At 45.0% G+C, this 23,844-nt stretch overlaps 2 protein-coding genes across 2 annotated transcripts; both read left to right on the plus strand.

The window, feature by feature from the left end:
- The first annotated feature begins 140 nt into the window (after nt 1-140).
- Nucleotides 141-19,243, plus strand: SPAG5 (sperm associated antigen 5). The gene is made up of 24 exons (XM_081029954.1): nt 141-289; nt 510-635; nt 6,363-7,450; nt 7,556-7,730; nt 11,098-11,172; nt 11,420-11,512; nt 11,607-11,741; nt 11,951-12,070; nt 12,196-12,288; nt 12,391-12,504; nt 12,868-12,961; nt 13,117-13,264; nt 13,339-13,441; nt 13,622-13,755; nt 13,955-14,093; nt 16,731-16,836; nt 17,001-17,087; nt 17,346-17,466; nt 17,570-17,681; nt 18,058-18,138; nt 18,303-18,458; nt 18,537-18,611; nt 18,739-18,819; nt 19,035-19,243. The coding sequence occupies exons 1-24, from the start codon at nt 239-241 to the stop codon at nt 19,104-19,106; spliced, it is 3,579 nt and encodes a 1,192-aa protein (XP_080886080.1). The 5' UTR covers nt 141-238; the 3' UTR covers nt 19,107-19,243.
- Nucleotides 19,074-23,515, plus strand: ALDOC (aldolase, fructose-bisphosphate C). The gene is made up of 9 exons (XM_081029955.1): nt 19,074-20,029; nt 21,121-21,242; nt 21,321-21,532; nt 21,654-21,708; nt 21,803-21,963; nt 22,076-22,159; nt 22,387-22,561; nt 22,691-22,890; nt 23,016-23,515. Exons 2-9 carry the CDS (start codon nt 21,131-21,133, stop codon nt 23,109-23,111), a joined length of 1,095 nt encoding a protein of 364 aa, XP_080886081.1. The 5' UTR covers nt 19,074-20,029; nt 21,121-21,130; the 3' UTR covers nt 23,112-23,515.
- Nucleotides 23,516-23,844: the final 329 nt, after the last annotated feature.

Here is a 23,844-nt window from a genome sequence, read left to right on the forward strand (position 1 = left end):
GTCGGTAGTGAGGGGTCCACCGCGAGAACACGCGCGACCAGGGGTCGGGCGGGGCGGGGCCAGAGCAGGCCCCGCCCACCGCCGGCCGGGCTTGATTCCTGAGCGGACGCGCCAGCCTGACGCCCTGAGGCTCCGTAGCCAATCGGTAAGCGTGGAGCAGTTTCAAATAAAGGCGACGGGTGAACTGGTCCTCCACTCTTGGGTCTGCGAGGTGACCGTGCTGCGTTCTGTGTTAAAAATGTGGCGGGTGAAAAAACTGAACCTTAGCCTGTCGCCTTCCTCGCAACCGGTGAGCGGGAGAGCCTCATGGAGAGAGACTGCGGGGTCGAGCCTGGGGTCGGGGGGTGGGGGTGGGGGGGCCTGCGGAGTGTTCTGTTGACCCTGCGGCTTCCGCGCGACTGGAGTAGGAGTCTCTTATTGACCTGCGAGCTTCTTAGGGAGGGAGAAAGGGCGGGCTGGCAGAGCCCAGGCCTGCTCACACCTGCCGCCTTCCTTCCTTTCTTTCTCAGGGAGTACCAGCTATGCGAACTCCTCTCCGAGAACTTAACCTGCAGCCCGGTGCCCTCGCCAGCTCTGGAAAAGGGCCCCCGATATGCTACTCGCTGACCCCATCACTGTGCAAACCGGGGCTGCAGGTGAGATTCGCCTGGCCATCTTCTCAGCTGGGCTCTTTGCCGAGGCGGAGAGCTCAGAGGAACAGAGGGCCAGAGCTGGAACGTAATTAATAACGATAATGAAGTCTTCTACCTCAGTGACATCCATTTACAGCTATTCAGGCCAACAGAGAGGTGCCCTAGGGTGGTTAAAGAAAATCCACTGAGAACATGCACCTCTATTTAGCTGCCAGATTTTATCACCTCCTCCCCCGTTCAATCTACTGAACTACATAGAAATACTACCACGTTGATTCGTAGTCTCCCTCTAACTTGGGCTCATGCAGAGGCCAGACAGCTGCCAGAGTGAGCTGCCATCCTATTCTTTCTCTTTCTGATAATGAGAACTATGTAGTTTACCATATGTTCCTTCTTGCTGTGGCTACTGGAAAGCTCAGGGTCAAATTTGATCATCAGGTATAGATAGCTACCGTTACTCCGTGAAATAGGAAGATTTGCGTCCCTTTTTTTGACCATGATTTTGTATTTCATTAACCTGATCGATTGACCAATTGATCTCCATTCTTTTTCATGAAGTCTGAATTATTTTTGGAAGGAGATGGGATATAAATAAAGTAGGTTAGAGGAGGAAAGAAGAATACATAAAGACAGATGGTAGCCTGAGTAACTATGTATGAAGGTAGCAGTCTTTCTTGAAAAACTCTTAACACCTACTCTGGGATGATGGAAATATTTGATTATTTGTGCTATCCAGTGTGGTAGCTATTAATTACGGGACTGTTGAGCACTTGAAAGGTAGCTAATGTGACTGAGGAATTAAATTTTTAGTTGTATTTAATTTTAATTTAAATATTTAAATAGCTACATGTGGGTAGTGGCTCCTATTAATATATTAGCCAGTGTAGCTTCGGTAGAAAAGAAATAAGTACTAAGTGAGAACTGATCTTCATAGAGCTTATAGAATTTAACCATAGCCATTTGATCACAGTAGGAATTTAGGATTCTCTACTCTCCTAATTAGAGGGCTTGCTACCTGCTGATATAGTTGGAAAAGAGTTTTTTTGCGTTTTAAAATTTTGATTATTTATGTAATGTTCATTGTTTGAAACATTTGCACAATATATAAATAATAAGAAAAAATATGTTTGTTATCTTAGATAACTACCATAACATAGTTGAAAATCCTTTCTTGCATCTCTTTATGTGTGTCTGTTTGTATATGTTTATACCTACACACATCCATAGTAGATTATTGTACTTTTTTATCAAGGCATTTTTTTTCCTTTTTTGCTCTCTCTCGTTTTTGTTGCTTAGCTTCACTTTTCCTCTCATTTGCCCTTCCTCTGGAATTAATCCCTCCTACACTGGTCCTGCTCTTCCCAAGTAACCAATTCATTTTAACATCCTAATATGTATCCTTTCATATTTTTTCTGTGTTCTTTTAATAATATGCAAACATACAAAATTGTTAATAAATCACAATATATAGTCAATTCTTATTAGTAATTATGTTCTATAAAGTCTCTGTGAACACTTAATTAGCAAATACTGAACTGATTCTCCTAGGGAAAACACAGGGTTATGTTCCTGCAAACTTCTGATCAAACATTTGCATTAACCAATCAATACATCACCTTATTTTATGTGTGTTTATGTTTTAAAACACTTTATCTAATATATAGTCGATTCATTAACATTGCACCCATGCCTGAATAAAGCTTATGTAATGCACATAAAGCACATCACTGCTTTCTTGCACTTAGCAGCACTTGAACACTATGTTTGGGGGCCATTTAAAACAGCAAAATCACCAACAGAAAGCACAGAAATGCGAAAACCATGGCACTAAATAGCATATGAAAAGGACATTTGTGTACAGTATGACAGCTAAAATAAGAAGGCAGAATGTCACATTGTTCTCTTTCAGCTGGGAATGTGTGTTTTAGGTGATTCATATTTTTTGCCACTCTGCATGTCCACAGATGATCAAAAATGCTGCAACTATTGATTTTGGGGTTACAAATAAATTTTAGTGAGTATGCAATTTCACAAATACTAAATGCATAAAAAATGAGGATCAACTGTATATAGTTCTCTGTATGTTGCTTTTTTCATTCAACAAGGTGGTGCAAATCCCTCCAAGTCAAAAAAGCACAAAATGTGAAAACTATGACATAAAGAGTTGATGTAGAACTAATCCATAAGATACTATGGTATGCATGAATTATAATTCATAAATGGTTATTTTTTTCATTTTTTTTTGCTTCTATAAACTGTTAACATAAATATCTTTATGCATATATTAGGTACTGATACTTTTATTTTAATGAGATACGTTTTCAGGAATAGGATTGTTGGGTTGAAGGAAAGATGTTTTTCATTGTAATAAATTTTGCCAGATTACTATCTGAAATAGCTATTTCTCCAGTATTGAATAAGGATATCCATTTCCCCACATCACTTCTTGTGGTAGTTGTTAGAGATCTTTAAAATTTCAGCCAGTCTGATGTGGAATCCCATTGTTATTTTAACTTGCATTTTCTTGACTATCATTGAGTGTATCTTTCTTTATATGCGTGTTGGTTATTTGGATTTGCTCTTTTGTGAAATGCTTATTTTATGTTATTTGTTCACTTTTCTATTGGGTTGTTACTCTTTTTAGTCATTTTATAAGTGTTCTTTGTATATTATAGTCATCCTTTGTCATGCTTTCTAGCTAGTTTATAATTTTCTTTTTTTATCTTTAATTCAGGGGTTATTTAGGAGTGGTTCCTAATTTTCAAGGGCTTAAAAACCTTTTTATGTCACCTTTTAAATTTATTTCCTTGCATTATGATCAGATTATAATTTATTTTCTTTGTAACCAACAATAGGATGAATTTTTCTAAGTGTTCCATGAACATATGAAAAAAAAGCATATTTACTGTTCAAAGGATGTCAGATTCTATTTATATCCATCAACAGATAATTACTCTGTCCTTGCATGTTTTTTAGTCTGCCAGATCTGTTGAGTTTTGAGAGAGGTGTTTTAAAGTGATTTTTTAAAAAATTTGTGGTAAGGTACTCATAAAATCTACTATCCTAACCATTTTTAAACGGACAGTTTGGTAGTGTTAAGTATATTCACATTATTGTGCAGCCATTCTCTAGAACTCTTTCCATCTTTCAAAACGAAAACTATACTCATTAAAACAACTTCCTATTTTTCCCTACCCGAGCCCCTGGCAACCACCTTTCAACTTTCTGTCTCTATGAATTTTACTGCTCTAGGAACCTCATGAAAGGAATCATACAGCATTTGTTCTTTTGTGACTGGCTTATTGCACTTAGCATAATGTCTTCAAGACTCATTCATGTTGTAGCATGTGTCAGAATATCCTTCCTTTTCAAGGCTGAATAATATTCCACTGCATGTATACATCACATTTTGTTTATCTATTCATCTGTCAAAGGACACTTGGGTTGCTTCTGCCTTTTGGCTATTCTGAATAATGCTATAGTGCAGATAGGTGTACAAATACCTCTTTTGGACCCTACTTTCAATTCTTTTGGGTGTATTTTGAAGAACTGCCATACTGTTTTCATAGCAGATGTGCCATTTTACATGCCAACCAACAGTGTATAAGGGTTCCAATTTCTTCATACCCTCACCAACACTTGTTATTTTCTGTTTTTGGTTTTTTTTTTGTTTTTTTTGTTTGATAGTGACCGTCTCCTAATGGGTGTGAGATGTTATCTCATTGTAATTTTTATTTGAATTTTCTTAAATATTAGTGATGTTGAGCATCTTTTCATGTGCTTATTGGTCATTGGTATATTTTCTTTGGAGAAAATGTCTATTAAAATACTTTGCCTGTTTTTAAGTTGGGTTATTTATTTTTTTGTTGTTGAGTTGTAGGAGTTTTTTTTAATATATTCTGGATATTAATCCCTTAACAGTTTTATGATTTGCCAATATTTTCTCCTTAAGAGATTGTTTTAAAGGAATAAATAGGAAGTTGATAAATACAGCAAAAACTTTCAGGTGCACTTTTATATTTAAAAATCTTTGGTTTGTATATTTAGCTTCTAGGTCATTTAGGGAAGATTGATTGATGTTTTTTATATCATATATCTTCAATTTTGTCTTTTATCATAATAGTGTTATAACCTTACATCCTACCTTGTTTGATATTAATATTGCTTCCTCTGCTCTCTTTGTTTGCTTTTGCCTGGTATCTCTTTGCAATCCCCTTTATTTTCTACTTTTCCTTTAGCACTTTGAAAGAAAAACTTCTAAAAATTGAAATAAAGTACTTGAAAGTACGTAAAATGTACAGCTTAACAAATTTGTATAAAGTGCACATCATTGTAACCAATATTCAGGTCAGTAAATAGGACATTGCCGGGATATCAGAAACCCTTTTTAGCTCAATATTGTGTTTTAAAGTTTCATTCACCTTTGTAAATGAGAAATTTCAGGTAAGTCTGATTCTTTTTTTTTTTTTTAAATAATTCATCATTCTATTTAAAGCTTCAAAAATAGTCTTGTCTTCCTTGTAATTCAGAAATGTTATCTTTTCTTTTTTCTTGTTAAGCGTGCTTGTAACTTGATGAGCCATTTCAATCTGCAAACTCAGGTCTTTCTTAGAGAGATTTTCTTCTAATATTTGTTTATCAGTGCCTCACCTGTATGTATTCTTTTTTCTTCTGGAACTTGTTTTATTCACGTTAGGTTTATTGGATTTATCTTCCACCTTTCTTAGCTTTTCTCTCAGATTTACATTTCTTGGCTTCAAGATATTTCTTCCATTTGATTGTCCAGACCAGTAATTCCAGTCTCAATTCTGACCATCCTTTTTCAATTAATTTTACTGAGATTTTTTTGTTTAAAAGTAGTATTTATTATTTGCAGAAAGTCTGTGTGTGTGTGTGTGTGTGTGTGTGTTACTCAGATCCTTTTACATGGTTCAAATTGTCACCTGTTTTATCTTTTCTGTCTTAGGGTTTGTCCTTTCTCTGGCTACTAGATCCACTTAAGGACATTCATATTTTCCTTTTCTTGTTCATTGAGTCTCAGGACCAGCCACCCTGCATGTGGTGGAGGGTGCAGTGGTCTTTGTCCCTGGGGACCAGCAGTAGGAAGGTTGTGAGTCTCTTATCAGGGCACCAGGAGGAAATCTCTCCACTTTTTATTCTCTTCTGCTACGAGAGCTAGAGCTCTTCAGATCCCAAGGGTTGAATCCCTTCAGTCCATGTATTCAGGACACCCTGCGCTCTTGGGGTCAGGGAGACGAGGTCACTGACACAGGTTGATGTTGCCCTGTCTCCGTAGGGTCTGTGGATCTCTGGGCCAAGTGCTTTCTAACTGTTTCCCAAAAAATCTTTTACCAACTCTAGATTCTGACAGAGCTTGAGCCTAGGGATCCCGCCTACCTATTCCCCCCTAGAAGTGGACTGGAGTTAGAATCGGAGAGGAGTGGGGTCGCTTTCAAGCTGTCACCTCCCTGTGATATAGATAAATTATCTCAGCTTTGTTTATACTGTAGGCTGTTTCACTTGGAAGGACCCAAAATGGCTTCCCAGTTTTTCTTTCTCTGCTCTTGGGTCTCTGTAGTGAGCAGCATGGCTTAGCCAAGTTCTTACCTATGCAGACGTAATGAGAACTCTTTTCTTTTTTTTGAGTTCAGACAGTATCCTGCACCCATAATTGTGTGTTGGGAACCAGCATTGACTGCCTTAATCAACTTCTTTTGTTTCCTTTGGCAGGAAGACAGCAACAACTTGTCTCCACTGGATTTTGAAAATGCTAAGATGACAGACTCCCCATCAGAACAGTTCAGCCATCCATCAAAGTGGCTAGAAGCTTGTCAACATGAATCAGATGATCAGCCCCTAAATCTGATTCCCCAAACCAACTCTGCTCCCAAAACATTTGGGGAAGCAGGAGATCCACTGAACAACAATGTGATTAAAACTGGGGTCTGTGTACCCTCCCCAGGAGGGCTGCAGCAAGACATTACACTTGAGGCCCGTTTAGATACTATGGCAGCGACAAACAGTTTTCCTCCAGATGAGCCTTTGAGGCCAGGAGATCCACTGAGACAGGGGGTGGCAGCCTGCGTTGAAGACAGCCTTGCAGTTGTTCCCACTATGCCTGAGAAATCTACGTTTCAGAATCCTCCGTCCCATCTCTTGGAATATCCACCAAATCCCTGTTCTCAGCAACACCTACACTGCTCCATGGAAAGCCTGAGAGATAGTAGGACTGAGGCTGTGCCCGAGGACTTAGTCTCTCCTGAAAGGAATGCCTTCTTGCATTCCTCCATGCTCTGTCTTTCCCCTTCACCTGCCTTAGCAGCAGATTTCCCTGTCAGTCACGTGGACCCAGGGGAGGACACTGTAGAGCACAGAGCTATAGAGGAAAGAGAAATGAGCTTCCCCACACTCATTGAGGAGGCTGAATTGGGAGATCAAGCACTTGTCTCAAATGTGGAAGATATTCCATCCTCTTGCCTGACCCCGAATTCAGAAGTAAAGGAATCCCAGGCAGCTCCAGGCCCAGCCATAGAAGATGCTGGTAGGATTCTCATCTCTGATACAGGGCCTTGGATGTCCCCACTGACCTGGCTGGAAAAAGGTGTAAATACCTCGGTCATGCTAGAAAATCTCCGCCAGAGCTTATCCCTTCCCTCCGTGCTTCGGGATGCTGCAACTGGCACTACCCCTCTCTCTACTTGCTCGGTGGGGACTTGGCTTACTCCCCCGGCACCACAGGAAAAGAGTTCAAACACATCCCAGGCAGGCCTAAAGGGCACCAAAGACGGTCCTTCTGAGAGGGAGCATCTCCTATGGGGGTAAGTGTCCCTATATCCTATGCCTCCTGGGCTCCATTAACCTGGACCTGCCACTTCCATCTTTTGCCCTGTCTTTTTTCTCCTCATGTTCTCTTCCTGCTGCAGCCATCCTCCAGATCTGACTGCCTTATCGCGACATGACCTGGAAGATAACCTGATGAACTCTCTTGTCATTCTGGAGGTTCTCTCCTGCCAGCTGCGGAACTGGAAGAGCCAGCTCACTACCCCTCACCCAGAAGTTCAAGACAGTAGCACACAGATTGACACCTCTCCCAATGGGGTAAGAAAGTTATTCCCAAAGCGTGGAAAAGTCCAGTGGGCCCTTTTCCTCAGAATTTAAGCGGATAAGCTGCCAGAGGGCAAAGGAGACTCCTTAACCACAGGTTCATTCTTAGAATATATGTAAAAGTCGTGAATCTGGAAAATCCCTTAAGGCAGTGGGTACTCACTACACTCCTGGCGTACGTCAAGACTTTGCAAGGGAATGCAAGCAAAGAAAGCTTTAAAGGAATCGCTTTCTAGATCTTCATCTTCCCAATGTACTCTACTAATTTTTTTATTTCCTACTTCCCCATTCTCAATTGCCCTTGCCCACGTCATTGAAGAAGAGCATATGTCCTATCTATCCTGAATCTTCCATTGTCAAGGGATAACAATCAAGTGACGATGGAAAATATTTGTGTACATGCTGAGAAAGTGAATGACTGCAATGATCACGTAAACATCATTTTGCATGCTTTCAACAAAATGGAAGGAAGGCTTTAATTATAATAGTGGATCATTAAACATTTTTAATAAAAGTTCACTATCAGATTTTTGGCATATATCTACAAATGAGCTTCTACAATTGAGTGACATGCCCTTCTTCCCTTCTTTCATTCCTACTTATTCTCATTGTTTATGTGAAGATTTCTCAGTGCTTACATCTAGAAGGATGGAAAATAGAATTGTTGCTGAACCGTGTCTTAATGTAGGAATTATAGTAATCCACAGACATATGACTAATAAGGGGGGATGGTCCATCCATTTCATTAATCGATGATTATCAAAATTTTACTAGGTGTGTTTGTGATTTTATTAAAATTATAATATTACAATGATTAGTATACAACTGATGAAAATATTTCTTTATCCACAAGAAAGTTTTTTTTACTTAAAAGCATATGGTCAGAGGAATTTAAAAGAAATTTTAATTTAAATATAGATGAACTTTTGTTGTTGAAGATACATTGATTAATAACAAACTTTCAAGTAGAAAAATATGTTACATTATGATAAAATTCTGAAAGGAGTGAAAATATAGGTTCAAGGAGAAAAAGGGATGATACAAAATTTCTGGCTGTTAAAAGAAGAGCTTGTTTGTATATTTTTTAAAGGTATAAAATAAGTATTAAATCATTAAGGTGTATGTAGTATTTGTACCATTGGATATATTTGAGTGATTTCAGTTTTATCTCAAACTGTCAATATTTATAAAATGGTGGAAATTATTGTCTTTGTAACAATTTAAACAAGGGTACTCAGACTTTCAAAATTATTATAGCAGATAGGATTGGAAAACAGTTTAAAGACCAATGTTCTAGAGGAGTAGCTGTGACAACATGGCTGAGGAAGGAAGGGAATGGTGTCAGAGGAAGGAATTGAGAGCTTCACTGTTTTGGCTGGTGAGCTTAATAGGTGGCTGCTGCTAAGCTGTTCCCCAAATGCCCAAAGACCTCCTTTGGGATGAAAATATCCTGAAATAATGACTTTACCTTTTGCCCAAATCCTAGAAACCTTAGGCTCATCATTCCTCTAGCTCAAGTTTTCTCCTGTGTTTTCTTATTTCTGTATCCTTTCCTCATGTCCTTGATCTTGTTCCCCATCCCTGAATCGGCCTTGTACCTCCTGCCCTGAAGCTTGCCAAATCCCTCTGGAGGCCACTGAAGCAGAACCAAAGAGGGGAAATGACAGCACCTTCAGCCATTCCCTATCACAGTGCCATGTCCTTGCCGCTTGGCTGCCTCCTTCACACTAATCTCATCACCTGACTGACTGCCCAGCTCTGAACAGTATGTGCGCCTTGTCCAGGGCGTCCGGGGACTCCGGTACTCCGTGCTTTACTGCACGACACAGCAGGGAATGATGACTGCTTTGCTGGGGAGGGGGCGATGAACTCCGAGAACTCTGCCTCCTCAAATGCAGGCCGCTGGAACAGTGACTCAGCACTCCTGCTCCAGCAGTTGGTTTTTCCTACATGATGGCTGCATTTTAGCAGTAATGAGGGCTCCTCACTTTTCTCTCAGAACTTTCAAGTCTTTCTATAGCTCTGCTGCCTGTGAGATCATATGTATCTACTCTACATAGCACACTAAGATTTTTTTCTGCCCCAAGATAATGAACCGTTAGAGAATAAGAAAATAAAAATGACTAAAAAACATGTGAGGAGGTTACTGTTACTGGTAATCAGAGAAATGCAAATTGAAACAATGAGATGCTATTTTCTTCTGACAAAATAGCAAAGAATAAAATAGATAATGCTAGTAAGCCTTTTCCTATTGCCTGTAGGATATAAGTTCAATATTTTTTGAAGGCAATTTAATTTAAGTAAGACCCTTAAAGCAGTTCAAACTTTTTGACCTAGTAATTCCACTTCTAGGGATATATCCTAAAGGGGAAAAATTCTGTATAAAGATGGTAACTTTTTTTAAAATAATGAAAAAAATGTAGTAAATTAATGGTATATTATTTTACCATAAGCTAGGATTTTTTGCAGTCATTTAAAAGTATGTTATGAAGAGTTTTTAATAACACGGGAAAATAAGTTTAAGTTCAAGGTGTTTAAAGAAAGGAAATCAGAGTTCAGATAACTTCTGAGAGGCTTTGAGGTTAGGTAAAATATCAGCAGAAGTTAAAAATGGGTGGTACTCCACTCTGACAGGCCCCTCTAAAGCAGATATCCCAGTCTTAGGCTATTCCAGGGAGGAGAGTGAATATAAATTCAAGACTAAATAACTAAATAACATTAGTATAATAAAATTAAGTAATAAAAGCAAGACCCCAAATTTATGTATATATTATAATGTCAATTGTGGTTTTTCTTAAGCATTTCATCAAATCTAAGACATTATCAATGTTAAGATGCATCCCAATTTCAGTGGTGTTGACATGTAAAAAGATACATCATCTTAGAATTCACTGAGTATAATAATTTCTTTCTAAATCAGTAGTCTACGAATCCCCTCCCCCTCAACCCCCACCTCCCCACACACACACCTGAGGGAAGTAATATGCTCATCAGTTATAGCAAATCCCTCTAGCAAGGAAATCTAGTGTGGAGGTATCTCAAAATCTCTTGGGGTAGGTGCTACACTGTTGGTTAAGAATCACTGCTCTAGGTGGTAAAATTAGGTGGTAATGATTTCTTTTTCCGTTTTATTCATTTTTCATATTTCCAAAATTTTACTATAAACACATATTATTCTTAGAATTAGAGGGGGAAAAGGTTATTTTAAAAGAATTTTACCTACCTCTGAATTTTTTTCTGACTTGGAGCCTTGCTCCTGGTTTTCCTAGGAAAAGCTCCTGGATCTCAGAGGGTGGGACAGGGAATGAGGTATTGGTGGTACATGCTGCCTATGCAAAAGGAACTCTGTTTCTCTGGCTAGATAAGTAAGAAAGCTCAGCATCTTCAGGAGAGCCAAGAGATTGGCCAGGCTCTGCAGCAAGCCAGGAATGTCATGGTAAGTGTTGACTGACCTTAAACCACCACTGAGTGTCCTGTGCACATCAAGAACGGAGAATCCTGGGTGGTTAGCAGGTGGCGGTACTTAGCCGTGGGAGTGAAGGGAAGTTTTCAAATCTTCGTTAAGGATATCTCCTCCTTATTGGAGCTTGACCTTGGGGTCAGTGGCTTTTCTCCCCAGTGTTCCTGCTTATTTCCTGTTGAGTGACTTCATTTGATCTAGCCAGCCATCTTTCCCTCTACAGCAGTCATGGGTGCTGGTCTCTAAAGAGCTGATATCCTTGCTTCACCTGTCTCTGTTGCACTTAGAAGAAGATAAAAATACTGTGAGTCAGGAGGTAAGCAGCATGAAGATGAAGGCAGAGGCCTCTGATGGGACTGAAAGCCAAAAAGCAAAGGAATCAGACACAGCATCTGATTGTTATCTTATAGTCTCGGCGTGCAGAAACCTTGGTCTCCTGCTGTTTTGATGTGTTGAAGAAATTGAGAGCAAGGCTCCAGAGCCTCAAAGCAGAAAGGGAAGAGGCAAAGCTCGGAGAGGAAATGGCCCTCAGAGGCAAGGATGCGGTAAGGTGTCCGGCTTTTGTTCTTGGATTTGGGAGGTCTCTTCTTCAGGGTTCCTGCAGGAACACAAATTCACTTGAGACACAGATGGATGGCCTAAGAACTTCCTGCTGTGGGGAGTAATGAACTAAACTACTGGTGTGGTGGATAGTTACGGCTTTTGTGTTTCCCTCCTCTGCCCACTGTGTCCTCTCAACCTTTTCCCTAAACAGGCAGAGACAGTGCTAGAGGTTTTCTGTGCACACGCCGTCCAGCGCATCAGCCAGCTAGAACAGGACCTGGGATCCATGGGGAAATTCAGAGGACTTTTGAAGGAGACCCAGACCCAACTGGTGATTTGAGGGCGTTTTCTTTCCTGAGATCCATGCTGATACAATGGGAGGATGGTCACATACCCCCCACTTTGCTGTGTCCAGAGGGAAGGGGGCCCCCTCCATAGGTACTCGTTCTCTTGTAGGTAGGTCTTCATACTGAGCAAGAAGAGTTGGCTCAGCAGACAGCGACTCTTACTTCAGACTTGCAACAGGACTGGACATCCATGCAACTGGATGTGAGTATTCAGGGTCATCATATCACTCCTTTACTCACAGCCAGCGCCATTAGGAGCCTTGCCTCAAGAGGGCTTGACTGACCTGCTTGCTTCCCCTGGTAGTATATGACATGGACAGCTTTGCTGAGCCGGTCTCGACAACTCACGGAGAAACTCACAGCTAAAAGTCGGCAGACCTTGCAGGAACGTGATGCCGCAATTGAGGAAAAACAGCAGGTATAACCCAGGAGTTGGGACTGCTTAGGCCTGGTTTCTTCCTCCTCCTCCTCTACAGAAGGACTTTCTAATGAGTGGTATCGTTAGTCTCTTACTCTGGACCTATCTTCTTTCTATCCTGTGGGTTTGGAGACCAGCCAGGTCCCTTCACTGTAAGATGGCCTGGGGCCCAGTGGTTTCCTTTGCCTTTCAGCACCTTCTTCAGCAACTTTACTCCTGTTTCTACTTTTTCCTGAGGATCAGCCTTATTTGCTACAGTGTTGCTCCCCAGGAGCAAGGTGGTTTGCTGTTCTGTCCAGAAAGAGAAGCTGGACTAAGTCCTAGGACTCATGCTTCAGGAGGAAAACTATCTTTTCTTCCTAGGTTTCCAGGGAGCTGGAACAAGTCTCTACCCAGTTAGAGGACTGCAGAAGCCAAATAGAACAACTGGAGTTAGAAAACAGTCGCTTAGCAACAGGTGTGTATGCATGCATGCAAGCAAGCAGTTGTGCTCTGCTGAGACTTGGGGTGTGGTAGTAGAGCCAGAAAGTGCTCTAGAACACTTTGGAGCAGAAGTGTGGGGAGGTTCTGGCTCGGTGACCACGTGGTGTCATTAGGATCCTTTTGTTCTAGATCTCCGGGCTCAGCTGCAGAGTCTGGCCAGCATGCACAGTCAGCTAGAGGAGCTACAGAGTCAGCATGCCCACTGTACCCAGGACCTGGCCATGAAGGATGAGTTGCTCTGCCAGCTTACCCAGAGCAACGAGGAGCAGGCTACTCAGTGAGTTCCTATCAGGTGGCAGTAGGTGTCCCAGGATATAGGACCAGTGGGATCTAATATAAGGTGTCTGGCAGATGGCAAAAAGAAGAGATGGCACTAAAACACATGCAGGCAAAGCTGGAGCAACAACATGCTGTCCTGACCAAGGAGGTGCAGGACCTGAAGGAGACGCTAGAGGTAAGGAATATGGGTAGAGAGGCTGGCAGGAGACTGTTACCTGATGGAATGGAGGAGAAGTCTGAGACTGTGCATCAGAAAAATCCTCTTTTCCCAAGGCTCTAAAATTTCCCATTTAGACTTATTTTTTCCCTCTCCCGCTCTTGCTTTTTCCCTTCCTTCCTTCTCTTGCCTCCCCAGTTTGCAGACCAAGAGAATCAAGTTGCTCACCTGGAGCTGGGCCAGGTTGAGTGTCAGTTGAAATCCACACTGGAAGTGCTTCGAGAGCGCAGCCTGCAGTGTGAGGAACTCAAGGACACTGTAGAGAACCTGAGGTAAGATTTCTACCTTTCTGTGCTTCCCCTCCAAGTGCTTATCTTTCCCAGGAATTTTCTAGAAGCTAAAGTGTCCAAGGAAGAAATTGTGACAGGGTCCAAAAGCCTTTTATTTCCCTCCTTGAATACATCGCTGTGTGGGAATTTGGGAGAGGTATTCAGAGAAGGTTACCTGGTTTCTGTTCTTTCCTTATTTCAGGGCTAAACTGGCTAGCACCATAGCAGAGAACCAGGAGAAAGACCTGGAGAAGACACGTCAGTATTCCCAAGAGCTAAGGGGGCTGACTGAGCAACTGCAGAGCTTGACCCTCTTCCTACAGACAAAATTAAAGGAGAAGGTAGGATTTGTGGATTCCTTCTCGTCCCTCCCTTCCAATCGTATCTTTGAACAAAGATGGTTTTAGTTCTTCCTTCCCAATCTGTATACCTCTTATTTCCTTTTCTTGCCTTACTGCATTAGTTAGAACTTTCACTACAATGTTGAAAAGGAGTGGTGAGAGGGGACATCCTCACCTTGTACTTAATCTTGGACGGAAAGCTTGGAGTTTCTCGCCATTGAGTGGGATATTAGCTGCAATTTTTTTGTAGATATTCCATCAGGTTGACAAAGTTCCCCTCTATGCCTAGTTTGCTGAGTTTTACCAGTTGTATTTTTATTGTATAGAATGGTCTTTCTAAAACACTACTCTTGTTCCATCTCTGTGATCTTCAGTGACTATCAGTTGCCTACAGGGCCTCTTCGGCCTGTCACTCAAACTTTTTTCATCTGTCTCCTACCTCCCTATTATGAACCCTTTACTCCAACTAGACTGCCTGCCTATACACTACACACGTTCCATCTCCATTCACACCCAGACTCAGGCTTCTACCATATCCGTCCCCTCTGTCTTCAGACTGGAAATACCTTTTCAGTTCCTATTGAAATACTCCCTAATTCATTTTCTTCTTTGGAATGTTCCCAAATCACGGGGACTCAGTGATCTCCTGCTATATTCCTCACGAACTTACTCTCCTTTTGCACTTATATTAGTTTTCCTTGGATGTTTGGTCTCTTCAATTAGACTGTTGAAAGAAAGTGGAATTTAGTCTTGCTTCTTTGGCTTCCCTGCAATGCACACTAAACAATAAATGGTTGGTATTTTTCAGAATACAGAGTTAATTAGCTTATTCAACAGTTAAAGGTACAGCCAGGATCCTGAAATCTGGAAGTGCTTATGATCTGACCCTCCCCCAGTGTGTACTGAGCACAGGAAATGGGAAAGAACCCAGTCTTACAGGGAAGACAGACAGATGTGAACTTGTGCTCATGATAGAGGTCTGCAAGGATGACCACTGTGGAAGCACAGAGAAAGGAGTAACAGTTCTACCTCTGAGAGTTAGGATGTCTTCTCAAGGCAGGTAACCCTTGGGCAGAGCCTTGAGGCTTAGAAGTTTGTCGGGGGTAGATATACAGGAAGACCCACCCAGCAGAGGGAACAGTATATGAAAGTCATAGAGACACTATGTTTAGTTTTTTGTAGTGTCTACCTGTAACAAGACCTGGTGCTAGGACTACAGGTGAACAAGGCAAGGCCCAGCTCATATGGAATGTAGCAAGTTTGGGGACTGGGAAGTACCTCTTTATAATTAGAGTATGGGGCAAGGCTGACAGACAAGGCTGGAGACGTGGGCAGGAGACCAGATTCTGAAGGCTTGAACTAAAGGCAGTTATAGATGGGGTAGAGAGGAGGGGATGAATTGGATGAATTCAGTACATATTTAGGAAGTACAAGTCATAGAACCTGGTGACCAATTTGATGTAGGAGTAAGGTGGAAGAGTAAATGATCTCTAGATTTCTGGAAAGATGGTGACACTCTCTAGAACTGGGATTAGCAAACTTTTCCTATAAAGTGAAATAAAATTAACATTTTCAACTGTGCGAGCCATGTGGTCTCTGTCTCAACTACTCAGCTTTGCTTCGATAGCTCAAGAGCAGCCACAGTATGTAAATGAATGGGTGTGGCTGTTTTCCAATAAAAGTTTATTTACAAAAATAGGTGGCAGCTCACCATCATTTGCTGCCCCCTTTCTCTAGGATCAGAAATACCGGGAAGAAGAGATCGTTGGTGGGTTGGGACAGGGAAAAGGGTGAGTTCAACTTTATACTTCCTATATTTCAGGTGTACTATGAAGCATTCTGGTAGATTTTTTGCAGGCAGCTGAGCCTCTGGGTCTGGAGATTGGGAAAAAATTCAGTTGCAAGAGACAGATTGAAGGGTCATCCATGTAGAAAACGATATTATTGAGGAGTTCCTGAGGCAAGGCCACCTAGGGAATGGATGAGAGTGGAAAGAGGGCCAAGGATTAACCAGAAGGAGCCCAACAGTTAAGGAAGAAACTCTGAATAGAGAGAAGAAATAGCCAGAAAGGTGAGGCCTATCTATGAAGGAGAGAGAGTCGTGTCCCAGAAGCTAAGAAAAGGAAGTTTCTAAAGAAGAACATGGTCATTGATTATCAAATAGTTCAGGTAAAATAAGAGGTGAAACGTGTCTATTGCATTTGAAAGTAAGAATGCCACTGGTGAACGAAATAAGGAGAATTTTGGTGGACTAGTGGGGCAGAAACCTGAGTGTGGTGGGCTGCGTGGCAGTAGATGGTGGGAATTTTAGGCAAGAAATGTAGGCCCTTTCTTCCTCCCTCCCTCCCTTCCTTCTTTCCGTAACTGAAGGGAAAGAGAAAAAGTAGTAGCTAAAAGGAGATTTAAGGTAGGAAAACGTTTTTTTTTTGTTGTGGTGGTGTGTTTTTTTTTTAAGTTGTTGCTTTAGTGAGAGGGAATTAAGTTCAGGAAAAGGAGCTAATGGAGAAGTTGAAGCTAGAGAAGAGAGGTCATAGAACAGCATTCCAGAGGAGATGGCTGGTCTGGTAAGTACCTGAGCGTTCAGGGAAACTACAGACCCTGAAGAGCAGCTGATTTTGTTTTCTCCTTGGCCCTCAGGCTGAGCCGGAGACCCTCCCGCAAAGCACAGCCTGTGTCCAGGAACACTCTGCGCCCACCAGCAGCACGTTCTTGGGAAGCATCTTGACAGTAATGGCAGACAAAGGTTAAAGGCCCTGGCATTTAGGGGTGGAAAGATTGTGACCCTGTTGATATCTTCAGCTGTTAAAGATGCCCACAAACAGAACTCTCTCTCCCTGGCTTCCGTTTTGGCAGACCCTTGACTGAGTCACAAAGGGGGCCCTCCACCATGATGTGTTTTTGTTTCAGAGCCAGAATCAGCTCCTGTGTCCTTGCTTGGAAGTGACAAGAGTGCTTTCACCCGAGTAGCTTCAGTGGTTTCCCTTCAGCCTACAGGTTAGGATGGGCTCCAGGGATCCTGCCTCATTTCTAGATCAGGGAGTGATGAGAAAGACTAAAGCAGTGAGAAGTGCTTTGCTCTAAAAACCTCAATTCTACTTGGGCTCATTATATTTCTGCCTCCTGGGACCTGTAATGTTCCGGACATTCAAATCCTATGGGTGGGGAACATGGATAAGAGTTGTGGAAATGATGGCTACACAACTCCTTCCAGAGCTAAAGGGCTCTACCTCTATCTAGGACTTTCTCTTGCAGAGACCCCACGCCTGGAGAAGAGCCTGGCAGAAATGAATACTATGACTCTGGAGCTTCAGAGCCTGTGTTCCTTGCTACAAGAGTCCAAAGAAGAAGCCATCCGGAGTCTGCAGCGAAAAATGTGAGTGGAGTGCAGTCTTTGTGAGAGAGGTTAGCCCCTTGTGTCAGGGGCCCAGCCAGCCCCCGAGAGGACAGGAATAATGCTGAATTCTTCTGTCCTCTAGTTGTGATTTGCAGGCTAGGCTGCAGGCCCAGGATGAACAGCATCAGGAAGCCCAGAAGGCAAAGGAAGTGGACATAGAGAAGCTGAACCAGGCCTTGTGCTTGCGTTACAAGGTGAAGGAGGGGCCTAGAAGTGGGGCGATGAAGAACTGGGGCAGCTCTACTGGCCCACTGGGAGCCATTTTCTCTCCAGGAATCTGGGTGGTGGGGATTTTCCAATCACTGCCCTAGTTTTGCCCTTCCTGGGATCAGACATTTCATATGTCTGGGAATCAGCTATGGGCTGACCCATCTCCCAGGCCGACCTAGAAGTTGGGAACTCTAGCAGAACACTCTCTGCACAGAGATGTGCCTTGCCTGACGTAGCCCTACAGGAAGTGGAGTGTTACCAGTTGGCAGCACCTGGGTTGAGCACTAAATGCTATCTCCTGGTAAGGGCTGCAAAGAAGCCAGCTCTCTCAGTGTCTTCTTACCTCCCATTCCCTCACAGAATGAAAAGGAGCTCCAGGAAGTGATACAGCAGCAGAATGAGAAGATTCTAGAGCAGATAGACAAGAGTGGCGAGCTCATAGTATGTTCATCATGACGTCCAGCCCTCTGCCTTCTGTGTCACTGGTAGCTAGGATCCCAAACGTGGGAATCGGATCCCCTGGTCTACCTTGTTCACCACATGGGATAAGAAGGATGGAGAGGACCTTTGAGGACTACTCGATACCTCTCCATTCTCATCCCCAGAGCCTTAGAGAAGAGGTGACCCAGCTTACCCGCTCACTTCGGCGTGCAGAGACAGAGACTAAGGTGCTCCAAGAGACCCTGGCAAGTCAGCTGGACCCCAACTGTCAGCCCATGGCCACTAACTGGATCCAGGAGAAAGTGTGGCTCTCCCAGGAGGTGACTCAGAGTTAACAGAGGATTAGCAGCTGGAGGGAGCCCTAGGCTGTGCCCCTACTGATCTGGACATATCTATAGGTGGACAAACTGAGGGTGATGTTCCTGGAGACAAAAAATGAGAAGGCAAAACTCACAGTCAAGTTCCAGAGCCATGTAAGAATTCCCATTCCATTCAAGGGCCATTTCTCACTGCCACTAGCAAGTGTCCTACCATATTCTTGCCCCACAAGCTATGCTGTTCTTATAAGCATAGGACTTATGCAACCTATTTGCTTTCTAGAGAAATATCCTGGAGGAGAATCTTCGGCGTTCTGACAAGGAGTTAAAGAAACTAGATGACATTGTTCAACATATTTATGAGGTAAAGGAGGGAGGGAATTGATGCAACTAAGGCACCTGATAGAAGGCCTGGCCCCAGAAGATACTGATGAGCATAGCTCTGGTTTCCAGCCTGTCCTGAGCTGGGTCTGACTCACTGTTGCAGATTGCTCTGTGGCTTCCATTTCCTCCCCTCTAACTCAGTGGGTCTTTCCTGAGGCTGTGACCCTGAGCTGCCTTTTGTGCCTCTCTTTCCAGACTCTGCTGTCCATCCCAGAGGTCGTGAGGGGTTGCAAGGAGCTACAGGGGTTGCTGGAATATCTGAGCTAGGAAACTAAAAGCTGGAATCTGTTTCAACCCTTTTTACCTGCAATACTCCCTTACCCCAACACCAGGACCAATGGCATACAGCCAAGTAGGATTCATTCTATTTAAATAAAGTATATTTAATGTATTTCTTCAAGCTCAATGAATCTTGTTTCTTGGGTGAGAGGTAGGTGGATAAGGTCAGGGGCGAGGCAGCTTGGCCCTCCTGCCTGGGCACCCTCTACTTATCCCTCCCAGTACATCCAGGGCCAAGGGTGGCTGCCCCTCCTCCCTTCTCTCGCTTCCCCAAATATGCTGGGCACTGGACTGCTTGTTCCCTGGCTCATGGCCTGGCAGGGGAGGGGGAACAGACAAGGCTTCATTCTCTTACTTTCTCCATCCCCCTCCGGGGTAGGCCCTGGTGAATAAGGGGTGAGGACAGAGAGACTCAGTTCCTTAATTCCTCTGGACCCTCACACTTTGTTGATGCCTCTGTCCCACCTACCCCACCTGTTGTTACTGTGACTGTTAAGATGACTCTCCCTCACCAGATCAGGCTTAATTCCCAATATCCAGCACAGTGCCCTGAACATGGAAAAGGCAGTTGTAGCAGAAATGAGGGCAAAGCCATTTCCTGCCTCTGGAGCCCTGGTGGCTGGGCTCCACGAGGTGGGGGTGGGGGGACAGTCCACAACAGACTCGGAGGTCTTGGCAGAGTAGTCACTCCACCTCGTCGCCCCGCCTCTGTAGGCGTGGTCTCGCCAGGACACCAGTCCTGGGGAGGGGCGTGGCCAGGGCGGGGAGGTGCCGGCCCCGCCCCCCGGGAGAGTCACGTAGCTCTGCGGCATCCAGAGCCTCATTTACAGGAGCCAGGGCTGAAGCCACAGCTGTTGGAGACCTGAAACCAAGCTGTTCCTGTGCTGCCGCCGCTAACTCGCTACGCACAGGTGAGGCCCCTGGGCAAGGCGGGAGCTGCTCAGCACCTCCACGTCCTCTCCCTGACTAATCCTCCCGCTATCCTTGCCCTACGCCCCGGACTCTTGGATGAGCCTTCTCAGCTCCTTTCGTCCTCTCTCCTTTCTGTCAAAACCCATGGTTCAGCCTCCGACAACACCCCTTCCTCTCAGCTCTCACACCAGGACCTCAGCTTTTCCAGTCCCAAATCTTCCTCTGCTGACTGGGTTTTCTCCGGGGGTCTGGCTCTTCCTCCAAGACCATTTTAATCTCAGCCTGCTTCCTCTCCTCGGCTAAGTTCCCTCTCCAGTTCTCTCGCCTTCTCTGTCCCCCTGGTCTAGGTCCTTCCCTCTGAGTAGTTAGCCTGTGACTATCACCTCTCTGCAACCGCAAGTCTCCTCTCGTCCTGCATCTCTCCCTCCCTTTCTCAGCCTCTCTACTCATTCCTTTCAACCCTGATCCTCTGCTCCCATCTCCTGACTGCAGAGGCCGTCAGATTTGGGGTATGGAGAACAGAGGTGTGGCAGTTATTTATGCCATTCCTACCTCCTACCTGCTCCCCCCACCACCCTTCCCAACCTTTTCCTCCAGAAGCTGAGAGAAGAGGGTCATGGGTACTTTGGCTTCATTCTGAAGCTTTGCAAATAAGTGCACTTTCCCTAGGGGACATGCTAAGGATGAGAAAAGGGAAATTGGAAAGGTCAGGGGTTCTGCCTACCTGAAGAAGCAGCCAAATTCAGTGAAGAAGGATTGACATCATCATTTGGGCAGTAGTTTCATAAGAAGACCTGTAGCTTCAGGGCTGCTTACCTCCCTACCCCCACCCCGCATCTTTCTCTGGGGCTGGGAAGGGTGCCCATCAGGGACAAAAGGAGTTGTGGGAACTGGGGCCTTAAGCCTGCTAGCTGTCAGAGGGATTGGTGCCACTTTGATGCCCAGGACCCATGCCAAGGCCTGCTGCCTGTTCCCAGTGCCATGTTTGTTGGGGGGCGGGAGGAGGGCTATTTGGCCCATATGGCCAGGAGAAGGAGCAAAGGAGGTAGTGGGTGGGGTCCAGCTTTTATATCTTGTCTCCATTCCACAGAGCTGTCACCATGCCTCATTCATATCCAGCCCTTTCTGCTGAGCAGAAAAAGGAGTTGTCTGACATTGCCCTCCGGATTGTGGCCCCTGGCAAAGGCATTCTGGCCGCAGATGAGTCTGTAGGTATGTGGGGGTTTGCAGCTGGGTAGGGTAGACGTGGCCAGGAAGCCCTGGGGATGACCCCTCTTTGTTGGCCCCCAGGCAGCATGGCCAAGCGGCTGAGCCAAATCGGGGTGGAGAACACGGAGGAGAACCGCCGTTTGTACCGCCAGGTCCTGTTCAGCGCCGATGACCGTGTGAAGAAGTGCATTGGAGGTGTCATCTTCTTCCATGAGACACTCTACCAGAAAGATGATAATGGTGTCCCCTTCGTCCGCACCATCCAGGATAAGGGCATTGTCGTTGGCATCAAGGTGCAGCCACTGGCCCTGGCTAGGGGCTGAGCATAGATATAGGTGTGTGTGTGTTTGTGTATGAGGGGTGGCAAGGGGAATCCTGCCTGGGTTCAGCCCTCTGCCTGTGTTTCCCTTACAGGTTGACAAGGGGGTAGTGCCTCTAGCTGGGACTGATGGAGAAACCACGACTCAAGGTACAGGATGGGTGGACTTCAGGACCACAGGGATGGTGGGTGGTAGATATTAGCGAAGAGGGGCAGACTGATGAGACTGGCACTATGCCTGCAGGGTTGGATGGGCTCTCGGAACGCTGTGCCCAGTACAAGAAGGATGGTGCCGACTTTGCCAAGTGGCGCTGTGTGCTGAAAATCAGTGAGCGCACACCCTCAGCACTTGCCATTCTGGAGAATGCCAATGTGCTGGCCCGCTATGCCAGCATCTGCCAGCAGGTGTGTGTATGTGTGTGTGAGGAGTAAGATGGGTGCCCTGTGCCTCGTAGGGAGAGGACTTTCTCCTCCCCTACCTACTCCCTCTCCCAAGCTACTCTGCTCTTACCTGCAGAATGGCATTGTGCCTATTGTGGAACCTGAAATCCTGCCTGATGGAGACCATGACCTCAAACGTTGCCAGTATGTCACAGAGAAGGTGAGTCCACACCTGGGCACACACATACTGCAGGGACAGGCTGACAGGGGAGCTTGTTCACTGCAGTCCCTGGCTGAGATGCAGGCCCTTTCCCCCAGCACTCTTTTACTTGATCCTAGAACAGACCTGTGAGTCTGAGCCTATACTGAGCCACCCAGCCTAGACGGGAAGCATAGAGCGGTCAGTGGCAGGGACCTAGAACCTAGTAAACCTCCTCTGATCCCCAGGTCCTGGCTGCTGTGTACAAGGCCCTGAGTGACCATCATGTGTACCTGGAGGGGACTCTGCTCAAGCCCAACATGGTGACTCCTGGCCATGCCTGTCCCATTAAGTATAGCCCAGAGGAGGTCGCTATGGCAACTGTCACTGCCCTGCGTCGCACTGTGCCCCCCGCTGTCCCAGGTACCACCCTGCTTTCTAACCTCCTATCCTTAAAACCTAGCCTCAGGTTCTTCTTGTGGCCTTCAGGGGTTCCTTACCCTGGAAAAATAGGGAGTGACCAATCAGTTTGTTTTCTTTTCTCCTCCCTAGGAGTGACCTTCCTGTCTGGGGGTCAGAGTGAAGAGGAGGCATCACTCAACCTCAATGCTATCAACCGATGCCCTCTTCCCCGGCCTTGGGCCCTCACCTTCTCCTACGGGCGTGCCCTGCAGGCCTCTGCACTCAATGCCTGGCGAGGACAGAGGGACAATGCTGGCGCCGCCACTGAGGAGTTCATCAAGCGAGCTGAGGTTGCGAGCTAGGGATGATGCTTGGGGGTGGTGGTGTGTAGCTAGGCAGGTGCCAGAGACTACAGCCTTTGGCACCTGTGGGCTGGCTCAGCCTGGTTAAACCCTCCCTCCTCCCACTTTTGCAGGTGAATGGGCTTGCAGCCCAGGGCAAGTATGAAGGCAGCGGAGAAGATGGTGGAGCAGCAGCACAGTCTCTCTACGTTGCCAACCATGCCTACTGAGTACCCATTCCATACCACAGCCCTTGGCCCAGCCACCTATACCCAATTTTGCTATAGTTACAGCCAGGGTCAAATAGCCACGCAGAGCAGAGATGCCTCCATCCAGCGTTCAGTCATCTTCCTTTTTTCTCCTTCCCTCTCCTCTCCCATTGCTGCACCTGGGACTGTTGGATAGGAGGATAAGGAGCCAATCATGGCTGAGAGTAGGAGAACTTGCTAGAAGTCAGAGCAGGATGCCTGGGTCTCCCCTGCCTCTGCCAGCCCCCACAATTTCCCCATGATGGGGTAGCTTCTTTCTGGGCTTTTCTTGTCTGTCCTTTCTCCTGGGATTAGAGGGTAGGACACCAGAGTTGACTCATGCCTTGAGTACATAGCACATAGCAAATAAATGGCAACAAAACATGCTACTTTGTCTGTCTGTTTTACACATCAAATTTCTACCTCCTACTTTTTGATCTCTGCTGACTGTCTCTGGGCCCTCTGACTGTGGAGGTGGAGAGGGTGGGTTTTGATTTTCACTGGGCTTTAAGTTTATGGGGAAGGGGCTGTTCCCAGCTCAGGCTCTGACCTGTTGATGTCCAAAGCTGGAGTGAGGTAAGATGGAGGGCTACAAGTCTTTCAGGAACTGCCACATCAGAGGTACTAAGCTGCACCTGCAGAAGGATGAAGTGATGCAAGACCTGAGCAGTTCCTGAAGGCAATTTTTCTGCAAGGCCCAAAACTGGGATAGCAG

This window comes from Rhinolophus hipposideros, assembly GCF_964194185.1.
Source record: "Rhinolophus hipposideros genome assembly, chromosome: 20".
Classification (NCBI taxonomy): domain Eukaryota; kingdom Metazoa; phylum Chordata; class Mammalia; order Chiroptera; family Rhinolophidae; genus Rhinolophus; species Rhinolophus hipposideros.

Bases quoted from the DNA above. Each gene is read 5' to 3' on its own strand.
- SPAG5 (XM_081029954.1), top strand. From the start codon at position 239: ATGTGGCGGGTGAAAAAACTGAACCTTAGCCTGTCGCCTTCCTCGCAA. The intron at 7,451-7,555 runs GTAAGTGTCCCT...TTCCTGCTGCAG, and splicing joins AGGGAGCATCTCCTATGGGG to CCATCCTCCAGATCTGACTG. The intron at 18,139-18,302 runs GTATGTTCATCA...TCTCATCCCCAG, and splicing joins ACAAGAGTGGCGAGCTCATA to AGCCTTAGAGAAGAGGTGAC.
- ALDOC (XM_081029955.1), top strand. From the start codon at position 21,131: ATGCCTCATTCATATCCAGCCCTTTCTGCTGAGCAGAAAAAGGAGTTG. The intron at 21,964-22,075 runs GTGTGTGTATGT...TCTTACCTGCAG, and splicing joins ATGCCAGCATCTGCCAGCAG to AATGGCATTGTGCCTATTGT. The intron at 22,160-22,386 runs GTGAGTCCACAC...TCTGATCCCCAG, and splicing joins GCCAGTATGTCACAGAGAAG to GTCCTGGCTGCTGTGTACAA.